Source organism: Ascidia mentula, chromosome 7 (genome assembly GCF_947561715.1).
Source record: "Ascidia mentula chromosome 7, kaAscMent1.1, whole genome shotgun sequence".
NCBI lineage: Eukaryota > Metazoa > Chordata > Ascidiacea > Phlebobranchia > Ascidiidae > Ascidia > Ascidia mentula.
Genome location: NC_138572.1, coordinates 431868 through 455710, shown reverse-complemented (window position 1 = coordinate 455710; position 23843 = coordinate 431868). Strand labels below are relative to the sequence as shown.

At 36.4% G+C, this 23843-nt stretch overlaps 5 protein-coding genes across 6 annotated transcripts; 3 read left to right on the top strand and 2 right to left on the bottom strand.

Annotated features, from left to right (window-relative positions):
• The first annotated feature begins 555 nt into the window (after positions 1-555).
• On the top strand, positions 556-4857 carry LOC145908072 (tumor necrosis factor alpha-induced protein 8-like). Its single transcript, XM_082995246.1, has one exon. The coding sequence runs from the start codon at positions 1955-1957 to the stop codon at positions 2513-2515; it is 561 nt and encodes a 186-aa protein (XP_082851372.1). The 5' UTR covers positions 556-1954; the 3' UTR covers positions 2516-4857.
• Positions 4858-5911: 1054 nt separating this feature from the next.
• On the top strand, positions 5912-8791 carry LOC145908718 (coiled-coil domain-containing protein 43-like). 2 transcript variants are annotated; one of them, XM_082996045.1, is made up of 8 exons: positions 5912-6002; positions 6461-6634; positions 6778-6859; positions 6966-7043; positions 7198-7285; positions 7416-7453; positions 7558-7670; positions 8140-8791. In XM_082996045.1, exons 2-8 carry the CDS (start codon positions 6461-6463, stop codon positions 8224-8226), a joined length of 660 nt encoding a protein of 219 aa, XP_082852171.1. In that variant the 5' UTR covers positions 5912-6002; the 3' UTR covers positions 8227-8791. The 2 variants fall into 2 exon arrangements, with proteins under 2 accessions (XP_082852171.1, XP_082852170.1); XM_082996044.1 differs by lacking the exon at positions 5912-6002 and adding an exon at positions 6013-6148.
• A 272-nt stretch (positions 8792-9063) lies between these two features.
• LOC145907922 (GTP-binding protein 4-like) lies at positions 9064-13704 on the bottom strand. Its single transcript, XM_082995039.1, has 15 exons — positions 13559-13704; positions 12945-13115; positions 12784-12887; positions 12452-12587; positions 12223-12324; positions 11999-12091; positions 11554-11745; positions 11376-11496; positions 11085-11230; positions 10764-10938; positions 10203-10369; positions 10002-10100; positions 9741-9848; positions 9478-9609; positions 9064-9280 (listed from the first exon to the last, which is right to left on the bottom strand). The coding sequence occupies exons 1-15, from the start codon at positions 13604-13606 to the stop codon at positions 9128-9130; spliced, it is 1947 nt and encodes a 648-aa protein (XP_082851165.1). The 5' UTR covers positions 13607-13704; the 3' UTR covers positions 9064-9127.
• Positions 13705-14839: 1135 nt separating this feature from the next.
• LOC145908621 (uncharacterized) lies at positions 14840-16923 on the top strand. The gene has a single exon (XM_082995938.1). The coding sequence runs from the start codon at positions 14862-14864 to the stop codon at positions 16656-16658; it is 1797 nt and encodes a 598-aa protein (XP_082852064.1). The 5' UTR covers positions 14840-14861; the 3' UTR covers positions 16659-16923.
• A 218-nt stretch (positions 16924-17141) lies between these two features.
• On the bottom strand, positions 17142-19572 carry LOC145908042 (nascent polypeptide-associated complex subunit alpha-like). The gene is made up of 8 exons (XM_082995209.1): positions 19450-19572; positions 19315-19339; positions 19088-19242; positions 18718-18789; positions 18513-18659; positions 18205-18324; positions 17844-17966; positions 17142-17480 (listed from the first exon to the last, which is right to left on the bottom strand). Exons 1-8 carry the CDS (start codon positions 19489-19491, stop codon positions 17466-17468), a joined length of 699 nt encoding a protein of 232 aa, XP_082851335.1. The 5' UTR covers positions 19492-19572; the 3' UTR covers positions 17142-17465.
• Positions 19573-23843: the final 4271 nt, after the last annotated feature.

Here is a 23843-nt window from a genome sequence, read left to right as displayed (position 1 = left end):
TATTAAGTTTACAGTGCGTGCAATGACTGCTTACAGTTGCCATTATGTGTTAAATGTGTAGGTTTACCAAATGTAAACGTGGAGGCGGTATGCGCCTTCATACCTGTGGTCAAAAGCGCATAAAAATATACCCACTCTAAATGTCACCCCTGGCTTATTCGGGGATTTTTGCAAGAGAACCCAGGTTGTGACGTATTGGGAAACCACCCCGGCGTCCTTTTTTTCTTTTTCGAAAACCGCGTAATTGGCGCAGACGCAGACAAACAAAACCGATGAAGCGTTGTTTTCGAATGCCGTTGCTTCGCGGAGAACGCTATGCAGTGGAGCTGCACAACTTCGCTGTGATGATTTTGCTTTTTAGGACGTCCTCCATTGACAGACATGAGTGTTCCGCTGATACTGTGAGCTGTGGTTGTCATCCCAGATGTCGAATGTCAGCTCAGTGCTTGCATAATTTGCAGTATTTCGCTTATGCAACTTGTTTTTTTCTTTCTTTGCACTAGAAAGATAACGTTAAATAGTTCATGTTGCTTACATTATGATTGTTGCAATCTCAAACAGGTACTTGTATTAGCTGGTAAACTCACATTGTTTGAAACCCCGACTCTTTATAAATTTGTGTAATAGTGTATACACCATAGATTCTATAAAAACTAGATAGATACAGGGAAGCTTAATTTTTTGTTAGTTTTAGATTAAATTAGATTTTGTCGATAATTATCTACAATTATAATGTTAAATTTGTTTTTTAACAAATGTGTGTTTTGTTTTGAATACAACCAATTCCACTTGTAAAGTAATTACATGGTTTTAAATGGTTTTCTTTTAAAGTTTGACCTCTTAATCTTGCTGTGTGATGCAACTGCAGGCCTGTCACTAATGACAAATCAATCAGTTATATTATGGCTTAACTATGATAACATGACTGCTACCTAATATAAATCACCCGGTATAAATGACTGACGGCTACTTGAATAATTGCCCATGTGAAAGTGAATCATTCAAGATTTGTTTAAGGATCAGAGGTTTGTCAATCAAGTTATTAGTAATGTCTGACATGGTGCCTTTATAAGGAAAGCTGGAATACTTGCTACAATTACCTTGTGTGCTTGCCTTTTGTGGCCTTTTTAAGTCTTGATGCAGTTTCCATCATGCATATTCAGTGTTTTTTTTGGTTACTTCACATTTATTTAAAGTGGTTCTCTGATATTCTATGCAAAGCATGCAGCAAATTACATAAACTCTTACAATTAAAGTTCAACTGTTTTTATTTAATTTATTTTTAGTTTTAAAAAAGGATGTTGGCAAGCTCTCCATTGTATAACTATAAGTGGAATTAGAAAATGCTGAAAATGCCTGTGATTATAAGGTGTAAGATTGTAATCTTTGTGAAACCACTTGTTTAAACCAAACTCAAACACTGTTTGCTTAAAGTGACATTAACATATTTGTCTTGAGGTATTTAAGGCAAGTGAATGTGTGTGCTAATACAACACTAAACTGCAGATTACAACTTTTGTCACCTGTTGTTATCCAGATTAAGCTTCTCCGTGCTTGGCAGTAATTTTTTGGTCTCAGTTGCATAATTGTTCACCACTAAAATTGTAGTGTTTTTAGTAAAAACTTGCATTTTTTTCTTATTATACGAGGACTGTATTGGGTGTGTGGGCAATGCATTAGCTTAATGTTTCATGGGTGAATAAACAGCAGTCGTTTGTTTCGTGTATGGTTAAAGGTGCTTGGGCTAAGTACAAAATGTAAAAGCTTAAAAAATGTCTGGTTAGTGTTGTGTTTTTTTGAACTTATAAAAAGTATTTAGCATGTTTAACTGCACAGGGTGTGATTTGTAGATTTTAGCATTTAAATATTTTACCGGTTGGTGATAATTTTTGTTGGTGCTACAAAGCACATAAACATCATCAATAGTGAAGTTCTGCAACTGGCACCGTTAACCATGGGTGACGAAATTAAATCAAAGGACCTTGGAATGAGGGCGCAGAAGAAAATTCTGGGTAAAATGGCCAACAAAAATCTCACCAAGAGGCTGATAGATGAAAAAACTTACGACGTCTTGGATGAGTTTTACAAAGTTCAGAAGGCGAGGACCAATAAAAAAGAAGCAGAGAAATTGTTGAACAATGTTATCAAAATTATGGTGAAGATTGCCATCTTGCACAGGAATGACCAGTTTACTTCTGAAGAACTGAAACTTGCCGACAAATTGCAGCAGAAAATCAAAATGACTTCGATGACAATAGTCAGCTTCTATGAAGTTGATTTCACATTCGACAAATACGTGCTTTCAACCCAAATCAATGAGGGGCGCGTAATTATGCAGCAACTTGTGGAAAAACATGTGACAGAGAAAACTCAGAACAGAATAAACTCCGTGTTCGACATCCTTGGGGACACAGAACTACTGGAAGCTTTATTTGAATCTGGGGGACCCCACACCAATTCACTGAAAACAATCGCAACCCGCATTAACGAACTCATTGATGAGGGAGTTATATAAGACCATTGTACCTACTGTCTGGTATAGTTTGTTACCAAGAGGCAAAATATTTTGGAGGTTATACTTTGAGTGAAAAGTGAACCTAACTTAAAACTTATTTTACCATTAACTTCCTCAGTTGTTGGGGCTGCTTTTCGGCAAGTATTGGACATAAGTTGCTTTTTTTCATTAACACTGGAAAAAGGTGGAAAAAGAACAATCTCTTTGTTAAGGGGGTTGGCAAGTTGCATATTCAACGCTAAGACAAGAAGCGAGGAAACTTATTAAAAATTTCAGTGTGTTTGGCTGGGGTCTAATTACTTTGCCGCCGAAGCAGACTTGCCCATTTACTTCCTTGCCTATGGTACGTGCTTTAATGCACACGCACACGTGCATATGACATCGTATTGTATGAGCAAGCACGCGGGCGTTCAATCCTTCGTCGTCATTTCCTGTGAAATAACAACGAGTCCGAAGCGAAGTGCTGACACCCTTTAAAGTTGCTTGAAACAATCTGTTTATCCACGCCCTCTCCTCCTGTTTTTCATCAACTTCTTCAATAACTGGCTCTGTTTGTTCCCCGCGCTAACTTTCGTTGCGGAAGTTTGACCAAACCATCGCTTTTGTTTATTTATTCGACTGGAACGATACGATCTCTCGATGCTCCACTTGTTACCATTCCTAAACACCCCGGCTGTGTCACTTGCCCAGGGGAGAAGAACTTGACGAGTGAATATGTCGAATTCGTGTTTATTAACACCCAGATGCCGTTTCCCGATTCCACTGAGGAGTTTGTACGCTCCCACTTTCCGCTTTTCACCGAAACCGAGTGTACCAAAGTTGCCTTTCATCTTAGTTATTTGTGCATTGAAACCCTAACACAAACGCCTTGAAAAGAAATTCACAATCTCTTTAAGATGTAAGTTTTTATTATTGCAATAACTCTGTGTAATTTGTATGCGTTAAAGCCTGCCTTTAAGATTAATGTTTTTGTATGCGTTTACTTCCATGTTAACCGTTGCAACAGCGGTGTTGGGTGTTGCGTTCAAAATAATATCTGATTTATTGAAGCATTAATGGTTGGCATAAGGAAACGGGCAGTAGGCATTAAGACACTTCAAATGTATCGTAATTGGCTCATTAAACAGGTGTTTGACAGTCTGGCCAAGCACCACTCCTTGCAGATTCGGGTTTGTGTCTAATTGCTGTATCAATGTGGCCTTACTCACTGTAACTGGTAATTGCCGCCTTAAAGGCCATTAGGGTTCTGTTTAAACGATCAATTGGAAAGAAAGTATGAGTAACCTCCCCATGTGTACCATGATTCAAGCTTAAACAATTTAAATTGTGTATTTACTTCGTTTTATAAAGTTGCCATGGAAGAAATAATGTAGCCAAAAACCTGGCCACAATTGCACGGTCCAAGAAAAACTGCTTAGCGAAGCACATGCCGCTGTTGCAATGGGAAATGTGCCTAAATTCCCAATGTCTTATGTCAAGAGATTAACACTTAGCTTGCCCCCATAATGTGATATGTGATTATTGCCTTGCAGTAACTGTGTCGGTGTTCTTCCTGTGCAATGTGACTGTTTTCCCGTGTTCTGTAGGAACTAACTGACTTTTCACAGACAATCAACTCGATGATGACCCACGTAGTAACGCCTGTAGTCTCGCAGCCTTCTCAGAATTGCTGTTGTACAAAAAGGTCAATTGCCGAATCGCAAAATTCCAGACACTAAATAATGCAGTGATTAAGAATAGAATTTCACTCGTCGAGTACACGGAGCGTTTCGTCTTGTTGTTTACGTGAAAACTTGACTTCCTCGTGTCATGGTGTCTCAATAGATTTGGTTTCATTTCTGCTCTTTTAACAAATCTTGGTGTTGCGTTATTGAGTTTTTAAGATGTCCTTCCTTTTAATTGAGTCCAACTTCCACAGACCATAATTTTCTTCACCATGCTTACTACTGTTGTTCAACAAAATATCCCAACGGTTTGAGGCCAAAATTGCCATATGCGTTTCTTTGCATTGTGCAATAAACATTTTGATGCATCCAAAACCCTGCTGTAATGCTAATGTGGTTGTTCGTTGCAAATATTAAATGCCACTTCTCCCCCACGATCTTGCCCTACGATATCAAACTTCCCACCAGCACAAAAGAGATTTTGTCATACCTCGTTAAGCAACCAAAACCACGTGACATTCTGTATCTGCTGCGATTGTTTTTTAAACCGCTCGACCTTTGTTGCTATGTTTTTGTAATATTGCAAATCTCCGTATTTTTGTTTTATTGGTTTGCTTCATGTTCTTAATGTGCGGAAGGCAGCAGTCTCTTTTACCATAATAAATTACACTAACGTTTTGTTCCTGTTATTAAACTGTTGATCAACTTTTCGATGTTCTTACTTACTAAGGCAGCAAAAGGTAATGTTTAAGTTTCTCAGAAACTAATATGATGTTTAGACCAGTAAGAAAACCTATATTTAGATTGAATGTAGAAAGAGAAGGTTCCCTACAATGGGATTTTACATGATTTGTGATTCAACGCGCATCATAAAGCCGACAATCAAGCGACGCAGTGAGAAGATACAGTGATAGCATGGTGTGGTAGGAAACTGTTGGTTTGTTATGCGAAGAGCGTGTAATGCAGCGAAACACGACATCGTGATGTGAAACGAGTGCTGACAATCATCACCAGTTTGCGGGTTTACGTTGCCAGGAAGACGTCAGTGTATTAACCCATCACCGTTTTGTCCTGGCACACACCGCAAGGATGTTTTGGTCGTTGTTTCATCGGCAATGCATTGATAGTAGACATACGTCTGAAAATGCCGTTGGTTGCTACTGGTTTAATTGGCAGCAAAAATAAAAAAAATCACTGAGCAAACCATATAGCATCGAAAATACAGAAATCGAACAAAGCTGTTATTGTGTGCGACCCCTTAAAATCCACAACGTTCAGAAACAAAACCCATGCATGTCCTAAATTTTGTGGTTTTGCATTGCATTCATGATGTTTTGAATTGCATACATGATGGACTTAACTCACCACATAATCAGCGAGCAATAAGCGACATTTGGGGGCGTTGTTTGCGGCTTATTTCTGGCATTTTGTGTGTTTGCTCTGTTGGTTCGCCGGCGTACAAATTTAGCGGTTTTAACCAAGGTGGTTTTGAAATGCGGTTTCATGTACATACAATAATTGCAAATGATTTTTATCCATTTTTGTTGAAATTTGTCCCAACCACACTATTTTAACGTTCAAAGTTGCGCAGGAATCTGTTTTCAACAAAACTGAAAATCACGATAAATCCCTGAGGTTAGTAATTTATTTTAAGATGTTAGAACTCTTTTTCGCCACATAGCGGTTATATTATTCGGGAAAGAACCGCGCGGTTATTCACCTATGCTTTACACGTGATAGTTACTAAGGAATGGAAAGTTTTGTGTTTGATTTCTAGAAACTCCTAATTATCATGCAGTGAAGCGAGTTCAAGCAATTCCCTCGTAAATAATGTATTGTGTTATTATGTTGGAGTGGACAACCTAGCAACGCAAATTAGATTCTTGTTTCTCGCACAAAACCTCCCAAAACGAGCGAAAAATCGCACACACAAATGGAGCCACAATGTTTTTCAAAAATATACTGGGAGGTAAATTGCCTCCTTGCTTTGTGCACCCGGCTATCACATTCTTCATCAATACTATAATCTGACAGTAAAGCTTAAAAAAATAACAAAATTATTCGAAAAACTTTGGCTAGGCCGTACATTGTCATTAGTGAATTATAAACTTTCCAATCACGATTCAAAGAGTTTTATTATATTTTGAACTTGTGCTATATAAACACATTGTTTTTTTTCAAATTTTCGCCATTTTCAGCAAAATACTCAATACAAATTGCAAAGTAGAAATAAAGACAGAAGTTTCAACTGTTGTTTAAACAATGTATTGTTGGATAACAGATGGCAAATGGTGGGAAAATGAACTTTGAGGGCTGGTTGTGCTCCAAACTTACTTCTCTTGGTATTGATGCGGAAGTTTATACTTCGTACATCACTGGAATCCTTGATGAAAATGATGAGGAATCTGAGAAAAAAGAGGCTTTGAATGAGGTCCTCGGATCGATGTTGGAAGAGGTAAATTTTTAGTGCTTCCATTTCAGATTTTAATGTTTAGACCTCAAATATTTGATAAAAGTAACTCAATGTCGAATTTGTAAAAGGTATCGTTTTGTGGTGCGTAATTGATCTGATTTAGGACTAATTTTTGTTTGTTTCAGGATGTGTGCGATAAATTGTCTGATGAATTAATCGACAATTGGGCCAAAACACAAGACAACAAGGGGGGAGAACTTAAAACTGGTGCGAATTTATATTTTTTGGTTTTTGAATGCTCAGCAATATTTTGTTGGCTTTAAAATGTTAGATTCAAATGTTGTTCTTTAATGTTTATGAAAATGTTGTGCAGCTGATAAACAAGGAATTGATGATATCCTCGCAGCTCATGTTGAAGCAAGCCAGCAACAATTCCGTGTTAAAGAAACAAGTAAGTCTTGTATTTGTTTGAAGTATGAATGTACTGCACTATCAGGACAACGCTTGAAGAGTGACAATGCAAAAAACCTAATTTTGCTAGATGGTATGGAAAATTTAATGGCTGCACTACTTACAAGCATAATGTTACATTTCTTGTTTTGCAGAGCCATCCACACAATCTAATGCTGTAAAGCAATCTGTTATTGCCATGTATAGCTCGGTTGATGATGAAGCTGCAGAATCCACAACACAATATCCTTAAACCTCTGGCAGCGTGAAATTAATTTTTTTGAACATTTATTGACAAAAAAGCAGAAGACCTATGTAGATTTAGGTGTCAGCATATAATTGTTTTTCTTAGCGAAATTATTTTTGGATAAACTGCTGCAACTCAGAAAGAATCAAAAGTCAAATCAGTTGGTAAGTTCAAACTTGTTCTATTAAACTGTATTGTTGTGAGGCTTTTTATTGCCGACTTTTAATTTGTGTTAAAATTTTTACTTAATCCAATTTAATTATTGCAGATGATGCTTTGGAAGTTTTCAAAAACACCAATGCTGCTTCAGTTAGTCAGGCTGAAAAACATGAAAGAATCAAACAAAAAGATTTGGCGGAGAAGAAGAAGGAGAAAGATAAGGTACAATATGTGGTGCAGAAAAAAGTGGCTGGTCCAGCTAGGCTGCAATGCCTGGGCTGCCAAGCCTGTAAACCCTATAATCATGATACAATACCTGTGATCGCCAAGCAAGGTCCTACGCAGTTGGGTGATCCTGCTAATCATGCCATTGTATGAAATGCTACTACAATAAATTTACTGTATATATTTATTTGTAAAAAAAAACAAGCAATGTAATTTATGTACATGCTAACAATTACATGCCTTTGGTTCTCATGCAGTTGCTTGGACATATTGTGTTCATCTTAGGATTGTTAAAGACTTGTTTTACCTAGTTTAATACCCAACAGATTAACATCAGCAAAGTCACCACTTTGGCTAGTTTTCCAAATGACCGTCTTTATTCAACTAGTTGCACTGATGAGACCTGATAGGTTGAACCAGTGGCCGCTCTCTGCAGCTCAATAACAGAAACAAATTGACCTTTTAGCACGACAGAGAACTTCAAAAGATTAAGAAAAATGAACGCAAAGACAAAGAGAAAAAGCGAACACAGAAAAAGGAGAGAATGAGGTAGCGCAAGAAACCCCAGTGTGAACTTCATGTGACATTTGTATCAGCTGTTTGATTACAAACAGGATAAAAATGTCACATCCCACAGGTATGGATGGGTGTTGCATGCAAACAATCTTGTAACTTCACCAGATAATTGCATCACACTGTTTAGTTCATATTATTGAAAAAAGCGACCCCCAAGCTAAAGAAAAACTCTTAACACTTACGTCATTTTATGTGCTTTGTTTAACCTAGTTCATCCATGTTGGGCTTTCATTGTTTTTTTTGGGCTGTTGTGTTATGTATTGTATTTTGTTGACTGTTCTTGCGTCTGTTTTAAAACTTGAGTATTTATTGAGCTCCTTATACTAAGTACAAAATAAAACCAGGCAATAATTTCAGTTAAATGTTGACCTCTTTGCTTCAAATGTATTCTGCACAAAACAAGTTTTAATTGGTTTGCAGACTACTCTGTGTGTTTCAAGTGTGCTGTGAAAAAAAGTTCTGTATCCGACTTCTAACTAACCAAAAAAACTGTTTTTGTGCCCTGTCATTATTTTTGTGCTGTTCATTGATTAAATGCAAATCATCACCAGATGCAATTTGTGTGAGTGAAAATTGTTCCATTGAAAGTTGCTAAACTGTAACTTTTTGTAACTTGTGGTTTAGTTCAGGGAAGAGTCTTACAGGCAGTACTGTCATAACACAACAGAAACTTCGTAAAAATTATAAATTTTTTTTGGCCTGTTATTTACATGACAATTTATCTCATATACTCCACATGAGCTGTAGGCACAGACTATTAAGAGATGTTACTTCTGACTAGATGGTGGTACATAGAAAGCATGTTACACTGGCATTCAATTCCATCCACCAACATTTTTATTCCTTCAAAAACTCAAGCAAGCAACAGAAACAACAGATCAGCGACGTTGAGTTTTTCCAATTCCACGTTTTCCGGTCATCAAGTGCTTTGGTTTGGCAGTCGGGATGTGACGATCAGACTCCCCTGCTTTTCCCATCCTTATCATCTTACGCTGGGAAAGTTTGGCCATCTTTCGTGCTTTCTGTTGCATCTGTTACAAATATGTTCAATTATTAAAGGATTGTTAACATGGCGAGTCTTTTTGCTTCTAAAATGTGTTTGGATGAAAACAGAAAATGTGGTTCACACAAATAATAAAAATATTCCCATATGGTTGTACAACATATCATGTTCTTTACTATCATTCACACAAACTAAACCAATTACTGTTTGGTTTGAACAACTAACCTGTTCGTCTCTGACTCCACTTTGTTCTCTGTTTCGTGATTGACTGCGAGGTCTCGACACACTGGTATCCATGGAAACATCACGCTTACGCTTTAGTGACTTCCTGGTTTGGCTCCGAGATCGGAAATGTCCCTGTGTAGTTTTTGCATGATGGTTAAGATTTGCACCAACCACATTAACACTCGAAACAAACATCCAATAAGAGAAGCATATTTTTCAAACTTGTAAGATAACCTATTAGAGCCAGAAAAATTTTCTCCCACCTCCTTTGCCTCCGATAAATCCACTCCAAGTTCACCAAGTTTGCCGATCATATCTCGAGGCTTCCTGCCTTCTGCTGCCACTTTGCCTGGGAGCTTAGGCTTTTTCACCTAAAAAAATAATATTTGGTGAAAACAAACCTAAATATACATTTAAATGCATTAAACCGGGAGTCAGCTTACAAATCAGGTCAAAATGACGCTGATTTTGTGTGACAAAACGTTTTTTTCATTAACCACATGTGTTGCAATATCCAATCATACCTTTCTCCTCATGTGACTCTCAGCCAGTCTTATTGCCTTTTTCTCTCTAATTTGTGCTGCAAGTTTTCGGATTTCCTTTGTTTCTTCATCTTCAGAACTCTAAACAACAAAACAATTTTAAATACTTCATATTTTTTTAACCAAAATTTCCTTTTCAATAGTCAATGTGAGGAAATGAAAACTAAAACTGAGGAAATTTACCTCTTCGTTGTTATAGAAACCAGCCTCCTCCCTGATTTCTTCTTCCTGCTCAAGTTCCTCCAACTTGTTGAAGACTTCCGGATCGATGTAATCCGCTATATTTCTTCCGTTCCAAATCTCTGGGATCGTGTCGTGTTTCTCGTCTGGATTTTTAAGCGACCACCATTCTGAATAATACAACATAAGATTTAGGGAACTTAAAAATGTTCAGGATTATTTCAAGGACCAATACATCAACTACAATCACCATCGCAGTAACTTTTTCAATTCCTCTGGCATTTTTTTGAAAAGCCATTTCAAAATGTTAGATATTATATTGACCTTATTTTGTATCAATGATTCCGAAAGTGGTTTCAAGTATGAAGGATTTGAAAAAAAATGACGTCAATCTAGTTTTATGCAAAACTGCAGAATAAGCCATCTGGCAACAGGCACATGGGAATAAAAGCAAAACAAAAAAATACTGACGGTAAATAACAAATCAATCATGTCTACGTGACATATTTTTGGGGTTTCTAATCAACTTAAAAACCTGGTTTTGAATTAAACACATGTGGTTACTTTGTAAGTCCAGAACATATTCATCGTCCATCTCAATTTCCAAATCTCGCTCAGTCTTCTTTCTCTCCTCCGTATCCATGGCAACAGATCCATCCTCAGCAATCTGTGGGTCACCACCGGTTACCATGGCAGCACGTTTCTTTAGCACAGCCTCGGGAATACATGGAGGTCTCGCCTGTTTATGAAGAGATAATTCATTTCGAATTTACATTTCTTTCTGAGAAAATAAGTCAAAACATGAAGACTTTGAGTGAAATGATGGTTTAACGATTTGCATGCAATGTTTATTTCTGAAGGTAATCTTAGATATTTGAGACAAACCTTTTCATCTCTTGGTTTAGGAGTCGTAACCCTCAGTCGATTGAGAACGTTGCCAACTTTCTTTCCTCTCATCTTAGCATCGACACGTTGCTGCAACAGTTTGTCGCATGCAGCTTGCCGAAGTTCCATAATTCCGTCCCCACTCACTATTGTTAACAACATTTTGGAGAAATTAAATATTTGTTTACAGCATTTGACTGCTCTAGTTAATGGTTGGGTAAAGTTGTTCTAAAATTAAATGATGCCTAGAATTATCAATGATGATGGTTGGGATTATTAATGATGACATACCAGTACTTGTCCAAAACACTGGAACACCTTCCTTTTCAAGTGTTTCAAATATTTGTTTGTTTTCTTCTGATAAGTCTTCTTTTGCAATTATGTCTGTCTTGTTGGCCATCACATACAGCGGCTGAAATGTATTTTAAGACCGTGTAAACAAAAATGCAACTGAGACTTCAGACTTTACCTTATTAGTAAACAGTGGTTTGATGTTATTGAACAACGACAACTGGGACTCCAATGATTCACCACATTGTTCAGAAACATCCATCACATAAACGACTGCAGCACGAAGATGGGCTAATGCTGTTATTGATAACATTTCTATGGTGTTCCTGTCTTCCAAAGGGTGGTCCAGGATTCCAGGGGTGTCAATCACCTTTTTACACCATGTTGTTTTTAATATTTCATCGCGTATTTGTATAATCACAATTTACCTAACTATAATCAAAATGGTTTCAAAACTAAATACAATTGAAAATCTTCAATGTTTTTTTTTATATTTGTGTAGCCTACAGTATGAAATTGTTTCCATTTGGTATTAAGTTCATAAACATTAAACTACAGTTTTCCAAATCATACACCAACTCAAACTAAGCCTCAACTAAGCCTGATAAAATCTGTTAAATTACCTGCCACCGTAGATATCTATAGTCCATGTGTCCAACAAATAAAGATTTGGTTGTGAAAGCATAAGGTTGCACTTCCACCTCCGCCCTCGTCAACTAACAAAATCAAACACAACATATTTGTAATTTCACATATACACATCACAGACAAACAAAAACCATACTGCTTTAAATTTGGATTGTTTAAATCATGTAAACCATTCAACTAAACCACCAGTCTATTGTACCTTGTTTATGAAACTTGACTTGCCAACATTTGGAAATCCACTGATTAATAGAGTTCTTGTGTTTGGATCGATGCTCGGCAAACGAGACATGTGTTGACGAACCTGAATGTAAAAACCTGCTTTATGTGGTTTGGACTTACCAGAAAGAACCAAATTGAACTTCTGAACTAAAATGCTGACACAGGCACAATCATGTCAGCACTGGTTTCATCAAAAACATTTCACAAACCTCTTCAAGATATTCCAAAGTTTGTTTTTGTCTTTTCATGATAGTGCACATTCTTCCAAGAGCGGCTCTCTTTAGCATTTTGCAGCGATACAACGAGTCACCATATTTCATCAGACGAGAATAATCACGACCAACACTAAAATCCAAAAGATTCAATGGTAAGGGAACATTACATTGCATTTATCTTAATACACTTTAAATCTCTTTGGTAAATTTGTGCAATTACACATTTATATTGCTGTTTTGTTTAGCAAACAGTAACTTATCGAAACAGGAGAAGACATCTTTGTTTATATTTCAACAATAAAATCCAGAATATCAAATGTACTTACTTGTCAATCAAATGTCTTGCTGTGTTGATTTGGCCGAGGGCCAACTTGTAATGATCTTTGTCATAAAGTACATTCATGAGGTCAGCGTAAAATGGGTGAACATCCTAAACAAAAGGGAAAATGATAACTCTGGGATAAGAAGCAGAGGTTGAAAGCTTTACCTCAAGTTTTGGAAATTCCGAAATTATTGTTGAGAGACGATCGTGATAATTTTGTTGGGTGAACTTCACTTTCCGACAATAAAAAGAGCGAATTCTACTGATGTGATAACTTTTGTGAACGACTGTCGGAGTCTTCCTTTGTGTCTTGGAAAGTGTGATGTCAATGAAATCCTGTGAATAAAAGTTATTCATCATAAAGTTTGTATATATGTTTTTTGTGTAACATAATAAAAATTCCACATTGAAATGTTCATAATTTGTTTGGATAATTTTTTCGACAAGCACAGATTACATGGATTTTACACAGACTAAAAAAAGCTTTGTACAAATAATTCGTAAGCATTGAATAGGGCAATATTTGTCACTAAATATTGAGTTTAAAAGATAATATCCAAATCCACAACCCAGATTGGAAAGTTTGTTTTAGGCACGGAGGATTATTGCGCGGACGATCACAACGTTTTTTCGTATGTTAATGCATTAGCTAATTAATATTGCGCGGATTATCGGTAAATTTTCGCAAAAGTGCGCGGCGCACAACATTTTTTCCAATCTGGCACACAACAGTATACCAGAGTACGTGTTTTACTGGATGATTAAACACTAAAAATTACCTTTGAAGTTGGCACAACAGTAATTTTCTTGAAATTGTAAAGCGCCATATTAAACTTTTCTTCTCAAGTACTTCTGATGATAGCAATGAAAACAATTAATAGACAAATTGACACGACTTGTAACATGTGGTGGGAAATTTCCCTAAAATGACCCGGTTCTGGTATTAACTTGGGTTCGTGTAATGACATAATTTTCTGAACCGTATCTTTTTCTCAAATTGTTTTGGTGCATTTTTCACCAAGAAACCACCACTTTAAAAAATTATAAATTAGCTTGATATAAAACAAAAAAAGGGTTCACGCCGATGTGTTGTTAGTTAACGTTTGCTTTCGGTTGTTTTTGTGACATGAATAAATCGTTGTGAAAATAAACAAAGCTTATTTTCACATGGACAAAGTCAAAATTAAAGGTATTTGTAAAATTTGGAACTAAACTATCAAGAAACATATTTTAATAGTAAATTTTACTTTTACAGAGATGTAATTGCTTTATTTAAAACATTTCTGCTACGTTTGTATTCATGTGTACCACAAAATAACACAAATTACTGTATTGCACTCTAACCTTTAAAAAAAGTACCTGTCGGCCATTTTGAAAGAAACTTTATCTTTTTTGTTTGGGGACTACATAAATTAAATACCTTGATGACGCAAGTGTGCCGTAATTATTTAAGTGGTTCGTATGTAAGCCTGTTAGGATACAAAAAAATTAAACAATGGTACTACGCGTCAATAAAAGGAATAAAATAAATTATTGCGTTTGCTGGCGGTGGCCATTTTCCCAATCCTATTGAAAGACCCAGCGGATTCGTAAAACTGAGCTCTGTTCCTAAATTTTGGTGGTATTTGTCTCTGTAGAATAAACAGTAAGGTTTTGTTGCAGTATTCACGGTGTAGGCTAGGTAGTTTGCACGAAAACCCCCAACGTTTTTTAAAGGTTCATAATCTGGTGCCGCTCAGCGATAAAATGCGCCAAATTTAATTTAAAAGGGGACGTTTTCGAATAAACCCGGACCGACTATAAAAACAAGCGCCGTTATGAAAAATGAAATAAAAGGTAGTGATTTGTTTGTTTCAAAAAGGTTGTTTTGATAAAAATGTCAAAATACTGATCAGAACAGTTCTGTCTCTAACACATTTAGGTAGAAAATATCACAAGTTCATCTTGTTTTGTTGATAAATTGGCAATGCCACATTAATGTCTCCTTGTGAGTTTGTGAGTGCATAATTATTAGTAATGAAAAACAAACTTAATCATGTTCAAACCATTTGTGTAGATACGGTTTTGGTAAAAAAATTTACAATGGTCAAGCGAAGGTACAACTGCAAGACTTGCGACAAAACTTTTCTGCAAAAGAAGAGATATGAAGATCACATTGAAATGCATAATAAATCAGACAACAATCTTTTAAAAGCAGTTTCAACGGACCATATTAGAATTAAATATCGGTCTGCCAAAGTGTGTAAAGATGGAGACTCAAATGAATACATCTGCACTGTTTGCTCAAAAGTTTTCAAGTCTAAATTTAAGCTGATCCGTCATACATACATTCATATGGAAACCAAACCCTTCAAGTGCGACATTTGTGGAAGAGGTTTCACTCGGAAAGACCACCTAAAAGTGCATTACAGGTTACACACTGGAGAGAACAGATCCTACTGCAAAATATGTTGCAGAGGCTTCAGCACTGATGCCGGCCTTGAAAAACACGTAGCAACTGTGCATAGTGTAGAAAGGGAGGACCTTTCTTGTCCTTACTGTGAAATTGACTTTCCAAATAAGGGGCAGATGAAGAAGCATTTTGACTTTGTGCACAGAACCACATACATGTGCTACATCTGTGGATTTAGTTCTTACACTGTGGAGGCAATATCACGACACGAAAGGACACATTTGCTTACAATCCCATATTACTGCATTAATTGTGGTGAAAATTTTGATGCAGCGAATGTGCTACTTGCTCATGAATGCAAAGCAGATGCAGCAAATTCTTATCGTCTTGTAATAAAGGTGGTGCTGGATGAGGATATGGAGTTAGATGAGGATGTGATTGATCCGGAAGATGTACTTAGCACCACTATGCTTCTCAGAAAGTTTGATGGCAGAGGCAGGAAACCTAAGAATGCAATCAGAGAATCAGAACCAGTGAAAACTCTACCAAGTACTGAAAACCTTCGGTGCAAATATTGCGACAAATTGTTCGACAGCCAAACTGAGAAGTTGGCACATGAAGTTAGCCACTTGGGTGGTGGACTGAAGTATAGTTGTTCTATTTGTCAGACAACTTTTCCTGCAACTGCCCAGCTTATGATGCATCTACAATCACACACTGGTGAAAAGGTCTATGTTTGTGGGGAATGTGATCAATTTTTCATTCAAAAACCTCAGTTGTTGTCTCACATGAAAGTACATGGTGCTTTAAATGAGAGTGAGACACGTTCTTGTGAAGAATGTAACATATTATTTGCATCAGAATTGTCCCTTGAAAACCATGAGAGAAAAAGTCACCCAAACATTGAAGAACATACATACCAGTGCACTATTTGCAGCACAGTGTTTACCAAGTTGGAGGACCTGACAGTGCATAATTGTACTTCAAATTCAGTTAACACCCAACAAATGTGCCCATACTGTGGTGAAATTTCTGAAACCCAAATTAAAAGCAAGCAGCATGAGTTAATATGTGCCAATAACCCAACGCTAAAGCCTGTATTACCCCCAAGGAAACACATTCTGTCTGACTTTACCCAGCTGGCCGTCGACGCTCAAGTGCCCGATAGTTTTGAAGAAGAACCTGATGTGAAACCATTTGCACCAGAAACACTTTTGGCACAAAATTCCAATGACGGTGAAACAGAACAAATGATATTTACCGCTCAGAATTATGCCCACATTTCCGCAGAACATCAATGCCCGCATGGTGATAAAACATTTACTGATGATTCAAAGTTGTCAGAACACATGGTGTCCCACAATGTGGCAAAGCAAGGATGCGTTTTATGTGACCAAACATTTACCTCTACCGAAGACCTACATGAACACCTTAATACAAATCACAACAATGGCGTCCTTGATGTCGGAGTGCCTCTTAGTATGTAGCTGTGCCAAACCACAAAAATTTGTCTTTTTAAAATGTGATGAATTTGTTATTGGTTTGGTATTGTGTATGTTTGGCAGTAAAAGGAGATTTGTCATAGAATTTTTTTTTATTATTTTGGAAAACAAACAAGAGTGTCAAGTTGTGGTTGGTGTGAATACATGGATTGACAAATCAAATAATTTGTTTGCAAAAATTTGTTGAAAGTTTTCTGTCACTTGGTGGTATTTCAATCCTTTTATAATGCTACCTTCAAAACACGAAAAATGTTTTGAAAAACCTTGCAAAAATGTATTGTCTTGTTGAAAAAGTTAGTTTTAATTTAGTTGCATTTGTAAATATTGTTGCAGTGTACTTTGTATACAAGAATGCATACTAAATTGTTGTGAAAAAGTGATGGAAGGGAGATCAAACTAACAAGACTTTCAAAATTAAGTTACCAATACAATTTGCACCCTCCAATGTAACTAAAAAGCAGTCAGAAATAAGTTGTTATGGAAAGGTTTATTCTCATGGACCACACTTCTGTCGTCATGCCATGTTTATAACAAAATACAGAAACACAAAAAATTATTCTGAAATCCCAAGTTTTGCATACACTTAACTGTTTTTACCCAAAAACTAGTTAACTGTTGCACAAAATCAATCACTAACTTTTTAAATTGAACACCGTGGAAAAAAATAGCAGCTTTTGACAACTACAAATTAAGATGTTTTTTGTGGTTGAACCCAGAGCTGCAACGTTGGTGGAATCCTGGTAGATTTTTTACTGTGTAAAATCCACTTTCGGCAGCTGGGTGAAGGTTGTGCTACATGGTCAGTTCCTGTAAAATGAAAAACTATTTTTATACGGTTTTACCAATATTTTAGTGATTACAAAGATACACATAATATATTTGCTACAATCAATTATTTTTGCATGACAGACATCAATTTGATTTCAAAAACATTAAATACTGATAAATTTGATGTGACACTTATACATCCAGGGTTTAGCATTGATTCCTACACTTGTGTGTTAAAATTGTATTTTTGTGATCGTGTATTTAAATAATTCCCCTTACAAACTTGAGGCTTCTTTAAAGCTTTTGCACAAGACTCAATATTTGACTTGATTATGGGGTCAAATGGCAAATAGCAGAAACAAATGATTTAATACAAATATTTGCACTGCATGGTAAACTTACCATAATGGCATTGACAATATCATTATTGTTGTTTTTGAGGGCCTTCACTGCTTTGCTGCGACTGACATTGGCTTGTTGCATCACAAGTTCCATATCTTTGACTTCTACTTCACCTTCATCAACCTACAAAATGATGTGGTTGAAGTTTAACCAGTACATTTCACTCAAGATAATAAAAAAATGTCTTTTGACAAAAATATATGATGAAAACATCGCAAAGAATATCGATTTTTTTCCCATTTCTCAGCAATAACCACAGATCTAAAAAAATACCTTCACCCACTTAATCTAAATCACCACCAATTATTCAGCAATAAAAACCAGTAAATGCGAATGCTTGATGACTTAAACATACAATTACCTCTTCATCACTCTCTTCAATAACAGTGGGAACTGTGGTTGCTGTTTCAGCAGCTGCCGGGGCTTTGTTCTTGAACTTCTCGGCAGCTTGGAGTTGTGCTTGTTGAGAAAGATCTTCGATCTGACAAGTCAGCAATTAGCTTGTTAATATAACAGAAAAATAAAGACTAAGTGTTGCAAGACAATATTGTTGGTTTAAATGCCCATGACTAGAATTCTGTGTCATTATCATTGAAGGTCAAAATACCAGTATGGGAATTACATATTTTTTACTGGAAAAAACAGCTTTGTACATCACATGAAACTTACCTTTGCTTCACCGAAAACGATATATGTGTCAGAGGCTGGGCTTTTGTACACATCGGGTTTGCTGATGACAAACAAGATATTTTTTGACTTTCTGATTGTCACTCTATTGATTCCAGACACGGCTTTTAAACCTAGTTTTTGCATGGCCTGCAACAAAGCATATTTTACAACTAATGTGAGTGTGAAATATTCAAGTTTGACGTACTTTTCTGGCTTTCTTCTCACTTCTGGTTTGCTTCGATTTCCCAGTGGCTATGTCACCTGCTCCACCCATCATCTGTCAGCAAATTAACTTAAATCACATGCAACAAGGAAAAAACAATTTCTAGCACATACAAAATTTAAGACAAACCAAAAACATTTACAAAGAAACGTAAAACTTTAAGAATCAAACATTTGAATATATGAATGTGGTTGGTAAATTTGTAAAACTAATCAACCATGGAAACCAAAGATTTAATGTGTTATGCTTCACATGTAATTGCCAGCAATTAATGTAATTCATGAATCCAATGTTGGAGCAAAGCAATGTTGGAGTACAGCACATGATACCAAAGCTAGTACACAAACATTACCTCTTGCATGTCAGGCATTGCTGTAACTTGCGCTCCACTAGTTGAGGTGACTTGTGGAGTTCCGTTGCTGTTGGCTGTTGTCGTGGTTGGCTCAGCATTATCGTCCAATTCGGGAATTGATTCATCATCACTGTCCGACTCAGTGGCGGAGTCATCTACAATTGGTAAATAATTAAAAAACAATAAAATACCGACATAAAAAAAACACTGGTTAAAAATAAACTCACCAACAGTTTCTTCAATCACATCTCCCTAAAACACAAAGTCAATAAAAATATGTTTTGGCATTTCCAACTTAAACTAGCACAGTTAACAATTTTTTGATCAAATAAGATGATGTATTTAAAAAACCTATGGTTTACCTGTGCTGCAGCATTTTGCTGTTCTACTTGTACATCCGACATTTTACAGCAGCTAGTTGTTAGAGTTTGACAAAAATTTTAGTAAATTTATGGGTTCCACTTCTGAAAATATTCAGTAACATTACGAACGCAATTTCCGATTACGTAATGGCGTCACAAGCCAGATTGGAAAGTTTGTTTTTTGCGCGGAGGATTTCGTTTCGGCGATCGTTAATTGCGCGGACGATCGCAACGTTTTTCGTATGTTAATGCATTAAGTCGTTAATATTGCGCGGATTATCAGTAAATTTTCGCAAAAGTGCGCGGAGGATATATCCTCCGCGCACGACATTTTTTCCAGTCTGGGTCACAAGTATTTCGTCTAAAAGAAAACATTCCCAAACCAATCTTTTGATTAATTCACTAAGCATTATTGTGGTTTGTCAATGCAATCTAGATTTGATAAACAGCTGCTTGCCGTTGGCATTGTTTAGCGCGTAATTAACGCGAAATTCTCAAACATGTGCTCGCGTTTCATTTTTCGTTTTCGCCAGTTGCTCTGGCACCCACGTGACCCCATTTAATGTGACGCAAAATTAAAAAAATCTTTAGGGACTAAGAGTAAAAATTTAGCAAAAAGACAACTTAAGCAATATAACTTTCACCTATGTACACTTTTTCACAATCTAACTAGAAAAAAAACTTAAAAAGTTTTACATTTTGCGCCATGCACATTTTTTTAAGCAAAATTATTGATGTTAGGTTCGCGAAAGATCACTAAAGTAAAAAAAAAAACAACATCAATAAATCAAAGTTTGAAACGGCCAAACTCCATGAGATTAATGTAAGAACAGAAAATAATTAAAACAAAAACACAGAAAACTTATTCGCTGCGCTTGAAGGAATTGAAGTTGTTCTTTTTTCTCATATTTTTCTTCTGGCACAAACGGGCTGATAATTGCAATTGGCAACGTGCACGTTTCAAAAGAATCAAATGGAATGGAACTGGTTAAAGTAACGTAGACCAAACTTGGTGAGTACAAGTAATTTTCTATTTTGTTTTTTTAAATTGGTGCATCATGTTTACTGTGGATAATGTGTAGGCAAATTCATTGATGAACTTGTGTTTGATGCAATGTTTGTAACACCGATTGTGTGTAAATATAGAAGTTAAAAGGTTATATGAGTTGCGCAATTGCAGTGAAATTGTTCCACAGTTTTACTCGTTTGGAAAACTTTTAACGAGCTTCTGCCCTAATTACTCTTTACTAAATGTACGTACGATGCACAATCTGGTTCACTTTGCTTTGCATAAAAGCATAACCCAACAATATCACACAACGAATATCTTGCACGCTATTTTAATACAACGAAGAAATTACTTCGATAAACATAACAGTAAATATTTCTCCCACATTCAAAGGTGATTTATAAATAAACTACAAAAAAAACACCAACCACTTTATTGGGTAAATGTATAAAATCTAAAAAGTAATAAATAAAATAAAAAAACGCATTGCATTGTGGGTCAACTGCACAATCAATTATTACAAACTGTAGTAAAACTGATTCAAAATTTGAAATATCCTTGGACTGAACACGCTGCATATTGAGCGCACATTTTGTTTATGTTCCTTCACAACGTGTTGAAAATCGGATAGAAGGTCTTTCACCTGTAAAGTATGGTTACGTCAAGCTCACGTGATTAGACCAAACACGTTCAAATTTCTCATCAACTTGCAATGTACAGATCGATTGAACTCTGTTCTTATGTCAAGTAACTTTTCCTAAATTGAATCTTTAACAACGAAAGTGAAACCATCCAGAATTTTTTGTTTTGGGTGAATGTCAATTGTTAAAAAAGACGTCACCGTGACGTAAATTACGTCACAAAGACGACACTATGATGTAAATTAAGTCATAATTTACCTTTGTGTCGTGGGTTTCTTCTGTTGTGTTGAGTACGGTTTTGAGTAAAGTATTGGCTTCGTCTTGCAAGTCTTGCAGGCAATCGTCAGTGACAGCCTCGGGATCACAAGACTGAAAAATATTGTTGACACGGATTAAGTTGACTGAATTGATGTAGTAACAGCAGTATATGCGACTTGTCGATTAATGGAATGTATCGATGTTCTTCAAAATAAGGCAAGTATATTTAGGTGTTGAAGATATTCCTTTTGGTTAATTGGAAATTTGCGCGTTTTCAATATGGGTTTGTTTGTTTCGATATCTTAATCTACAAATGTGCTTTAAATATCGTTGCTATACTTACAGTGCTATAATGGGAATGTGTGTCAGTGGATAGTTTGAGGTGTCCCGCTGTGCAATCTACTTGACTCCACTGTAAAATATGCATAGTTACAGGGGTAGGAATCAAACAATGCTTGCATAAAGGACATAAATTTACATGCATCTCCATCAACCTGTGTTATAGATTTACTTTCAAAATGGCCCATTTTTAGTTGCAAGAGCATAGCGCAGTGTTAAACTTACCATGCCGACTTTCTTGGACAATCTCCTGTACCACTCCTTCAATATGTAAGCGTTGATTGCCAGCACGCGTGCTTTGCCGAATTTCTGGATGATTTTTCTTGAGCGGTTGCATTTTTTATAGATAAAAACCTTCTTCGTCAATTCTCGATCCACAGCGTGTCTTAAATGTCTGGATAGCTATTGGAAAAATTAGTTTTCTATCAAACAAAGTTTTCATAAAACGAGTGAGGTTTTAAAAAACTTTGCGACGTCAAAGTGTAACTTTGAAAACTTTGTTATATTTTCCATTTTTTTTTCAGAAATTTGTTTTTATAGGCAGTTACATTGTAACATATCTTACCTTTGCATTGGAAAGCCCGGTAAAAGACAACCTTTTCCGTTGAAGCAGTCTGTTGTATTTTAAGACGCTTGGACTCGAAATCTCTGTAGAAAATCGTTTTCCTTCTGATTTTCTATCAAGTAATGCGAATACAACAACAACTAAAATCCCGGTGAAAGTGAAACGACGCATTGTTGTGATATGTTGTTTCTGTGTTCTTCTCGAGTCGTCCGAACGCTGATGTAGATGGTGTGGAACATCGCGGCACGAGCGCTTATATAATCTTTCGATTCTAATTTTCCCACTTGTCCATTGTTTGAACCCTGGCTCAACGTTAAAATTAATTTTTACTTTTTGGGAATTCCAAACAGAGTATTGCTGTATTTTTTGGGGGAAAACATGCGGTCACGATGGAAATACGACAACGTGATGGACGCTATACAGCGTGGACCCGGGGTCATACATAAACGGTTTTACAATGTCGTATAATTGCGTAAAAACAATAAAGATAATCAATAAATGTTAGCGTTTGGAGAACAAACAAATAATCCCAACTGCGTCCACATTTGTGGCGTATTTCCTTCTTCTCATAACTTCCTATATTTCTGGTACAAACCGATATTTTATTGGTAGAGAAAGTTAATACAAAGGAACCTGCATTGGGAAAAGTAAGCATGGGAATTACAATTAATGGTTTCAATTAAAAGCGTTTCTATCGCGTCATCGGTTTTGAATATTCTGGTACAAAGTGACATTTTATTGGTAGAAAAGTTTTAATGAAAACCATTTCCGCAGCAGTTGAAGGGTTTTACAGGGGTCATTATTATCATGTGTGACGTACATATTCCAATTTATCATGAGAATATTCAGTCGTCATTTCCGTTGAATCGTTGGGACGGCGGCGCATGCGCACTAATGATAAAATTTGTATCGGGGAAAGCATAGCAAGGGGGTGTCCCCTCTGTGGCAACGAAAAGTTGAATTTAGAAATGGTTTATGGGTCGATGTGCGTCTTTGCCTTCTTAGAATTTTTTGTTGTTTCAACCGGAATTAGAAATTGAAAGCTGTTGTGCGAGTCGTTAATCCCAAAATGGTTGTCAACATTTTTAGTTTCCTAATTTGGTCAAGGATAGAAAAGCAGCTTGCTAACGATATTCGGCGAAAATAAGTATTGGTACTTCCATAAAAAACGTAAATACTAACAGATTTCGAGCGAACACAAACTAAACCCAGATTTTTTCGAAAGCACCGCCTTGGCATTTGCGATGTTTGGTACCATACTTGTGCGAAGTTAGCCGTACTGCTGTTGCAGGAAATGGGTATGAACGAAGCAAGATGTCACCATAGAATACACGTGAAATAAGTTTTTTTTGTGCCACCTGTCTCATGAGAGCTGGGAACAACTGGCTCAATGAAAACAGGTTAAATGAAAAACTTGTTGAAATTTATGATGTAGGAGTGCAAATGGTTTCAGTTTCATTGCCAACACGGTTTTATGTTTATGACCAGAAAAGGGGATTTACAAAATTGCGTCGGTCGCTAATACTCGATGTTTCCTTATGACGTGGTATCAATAAAATGTTTAGATCAATATTAAAGAATG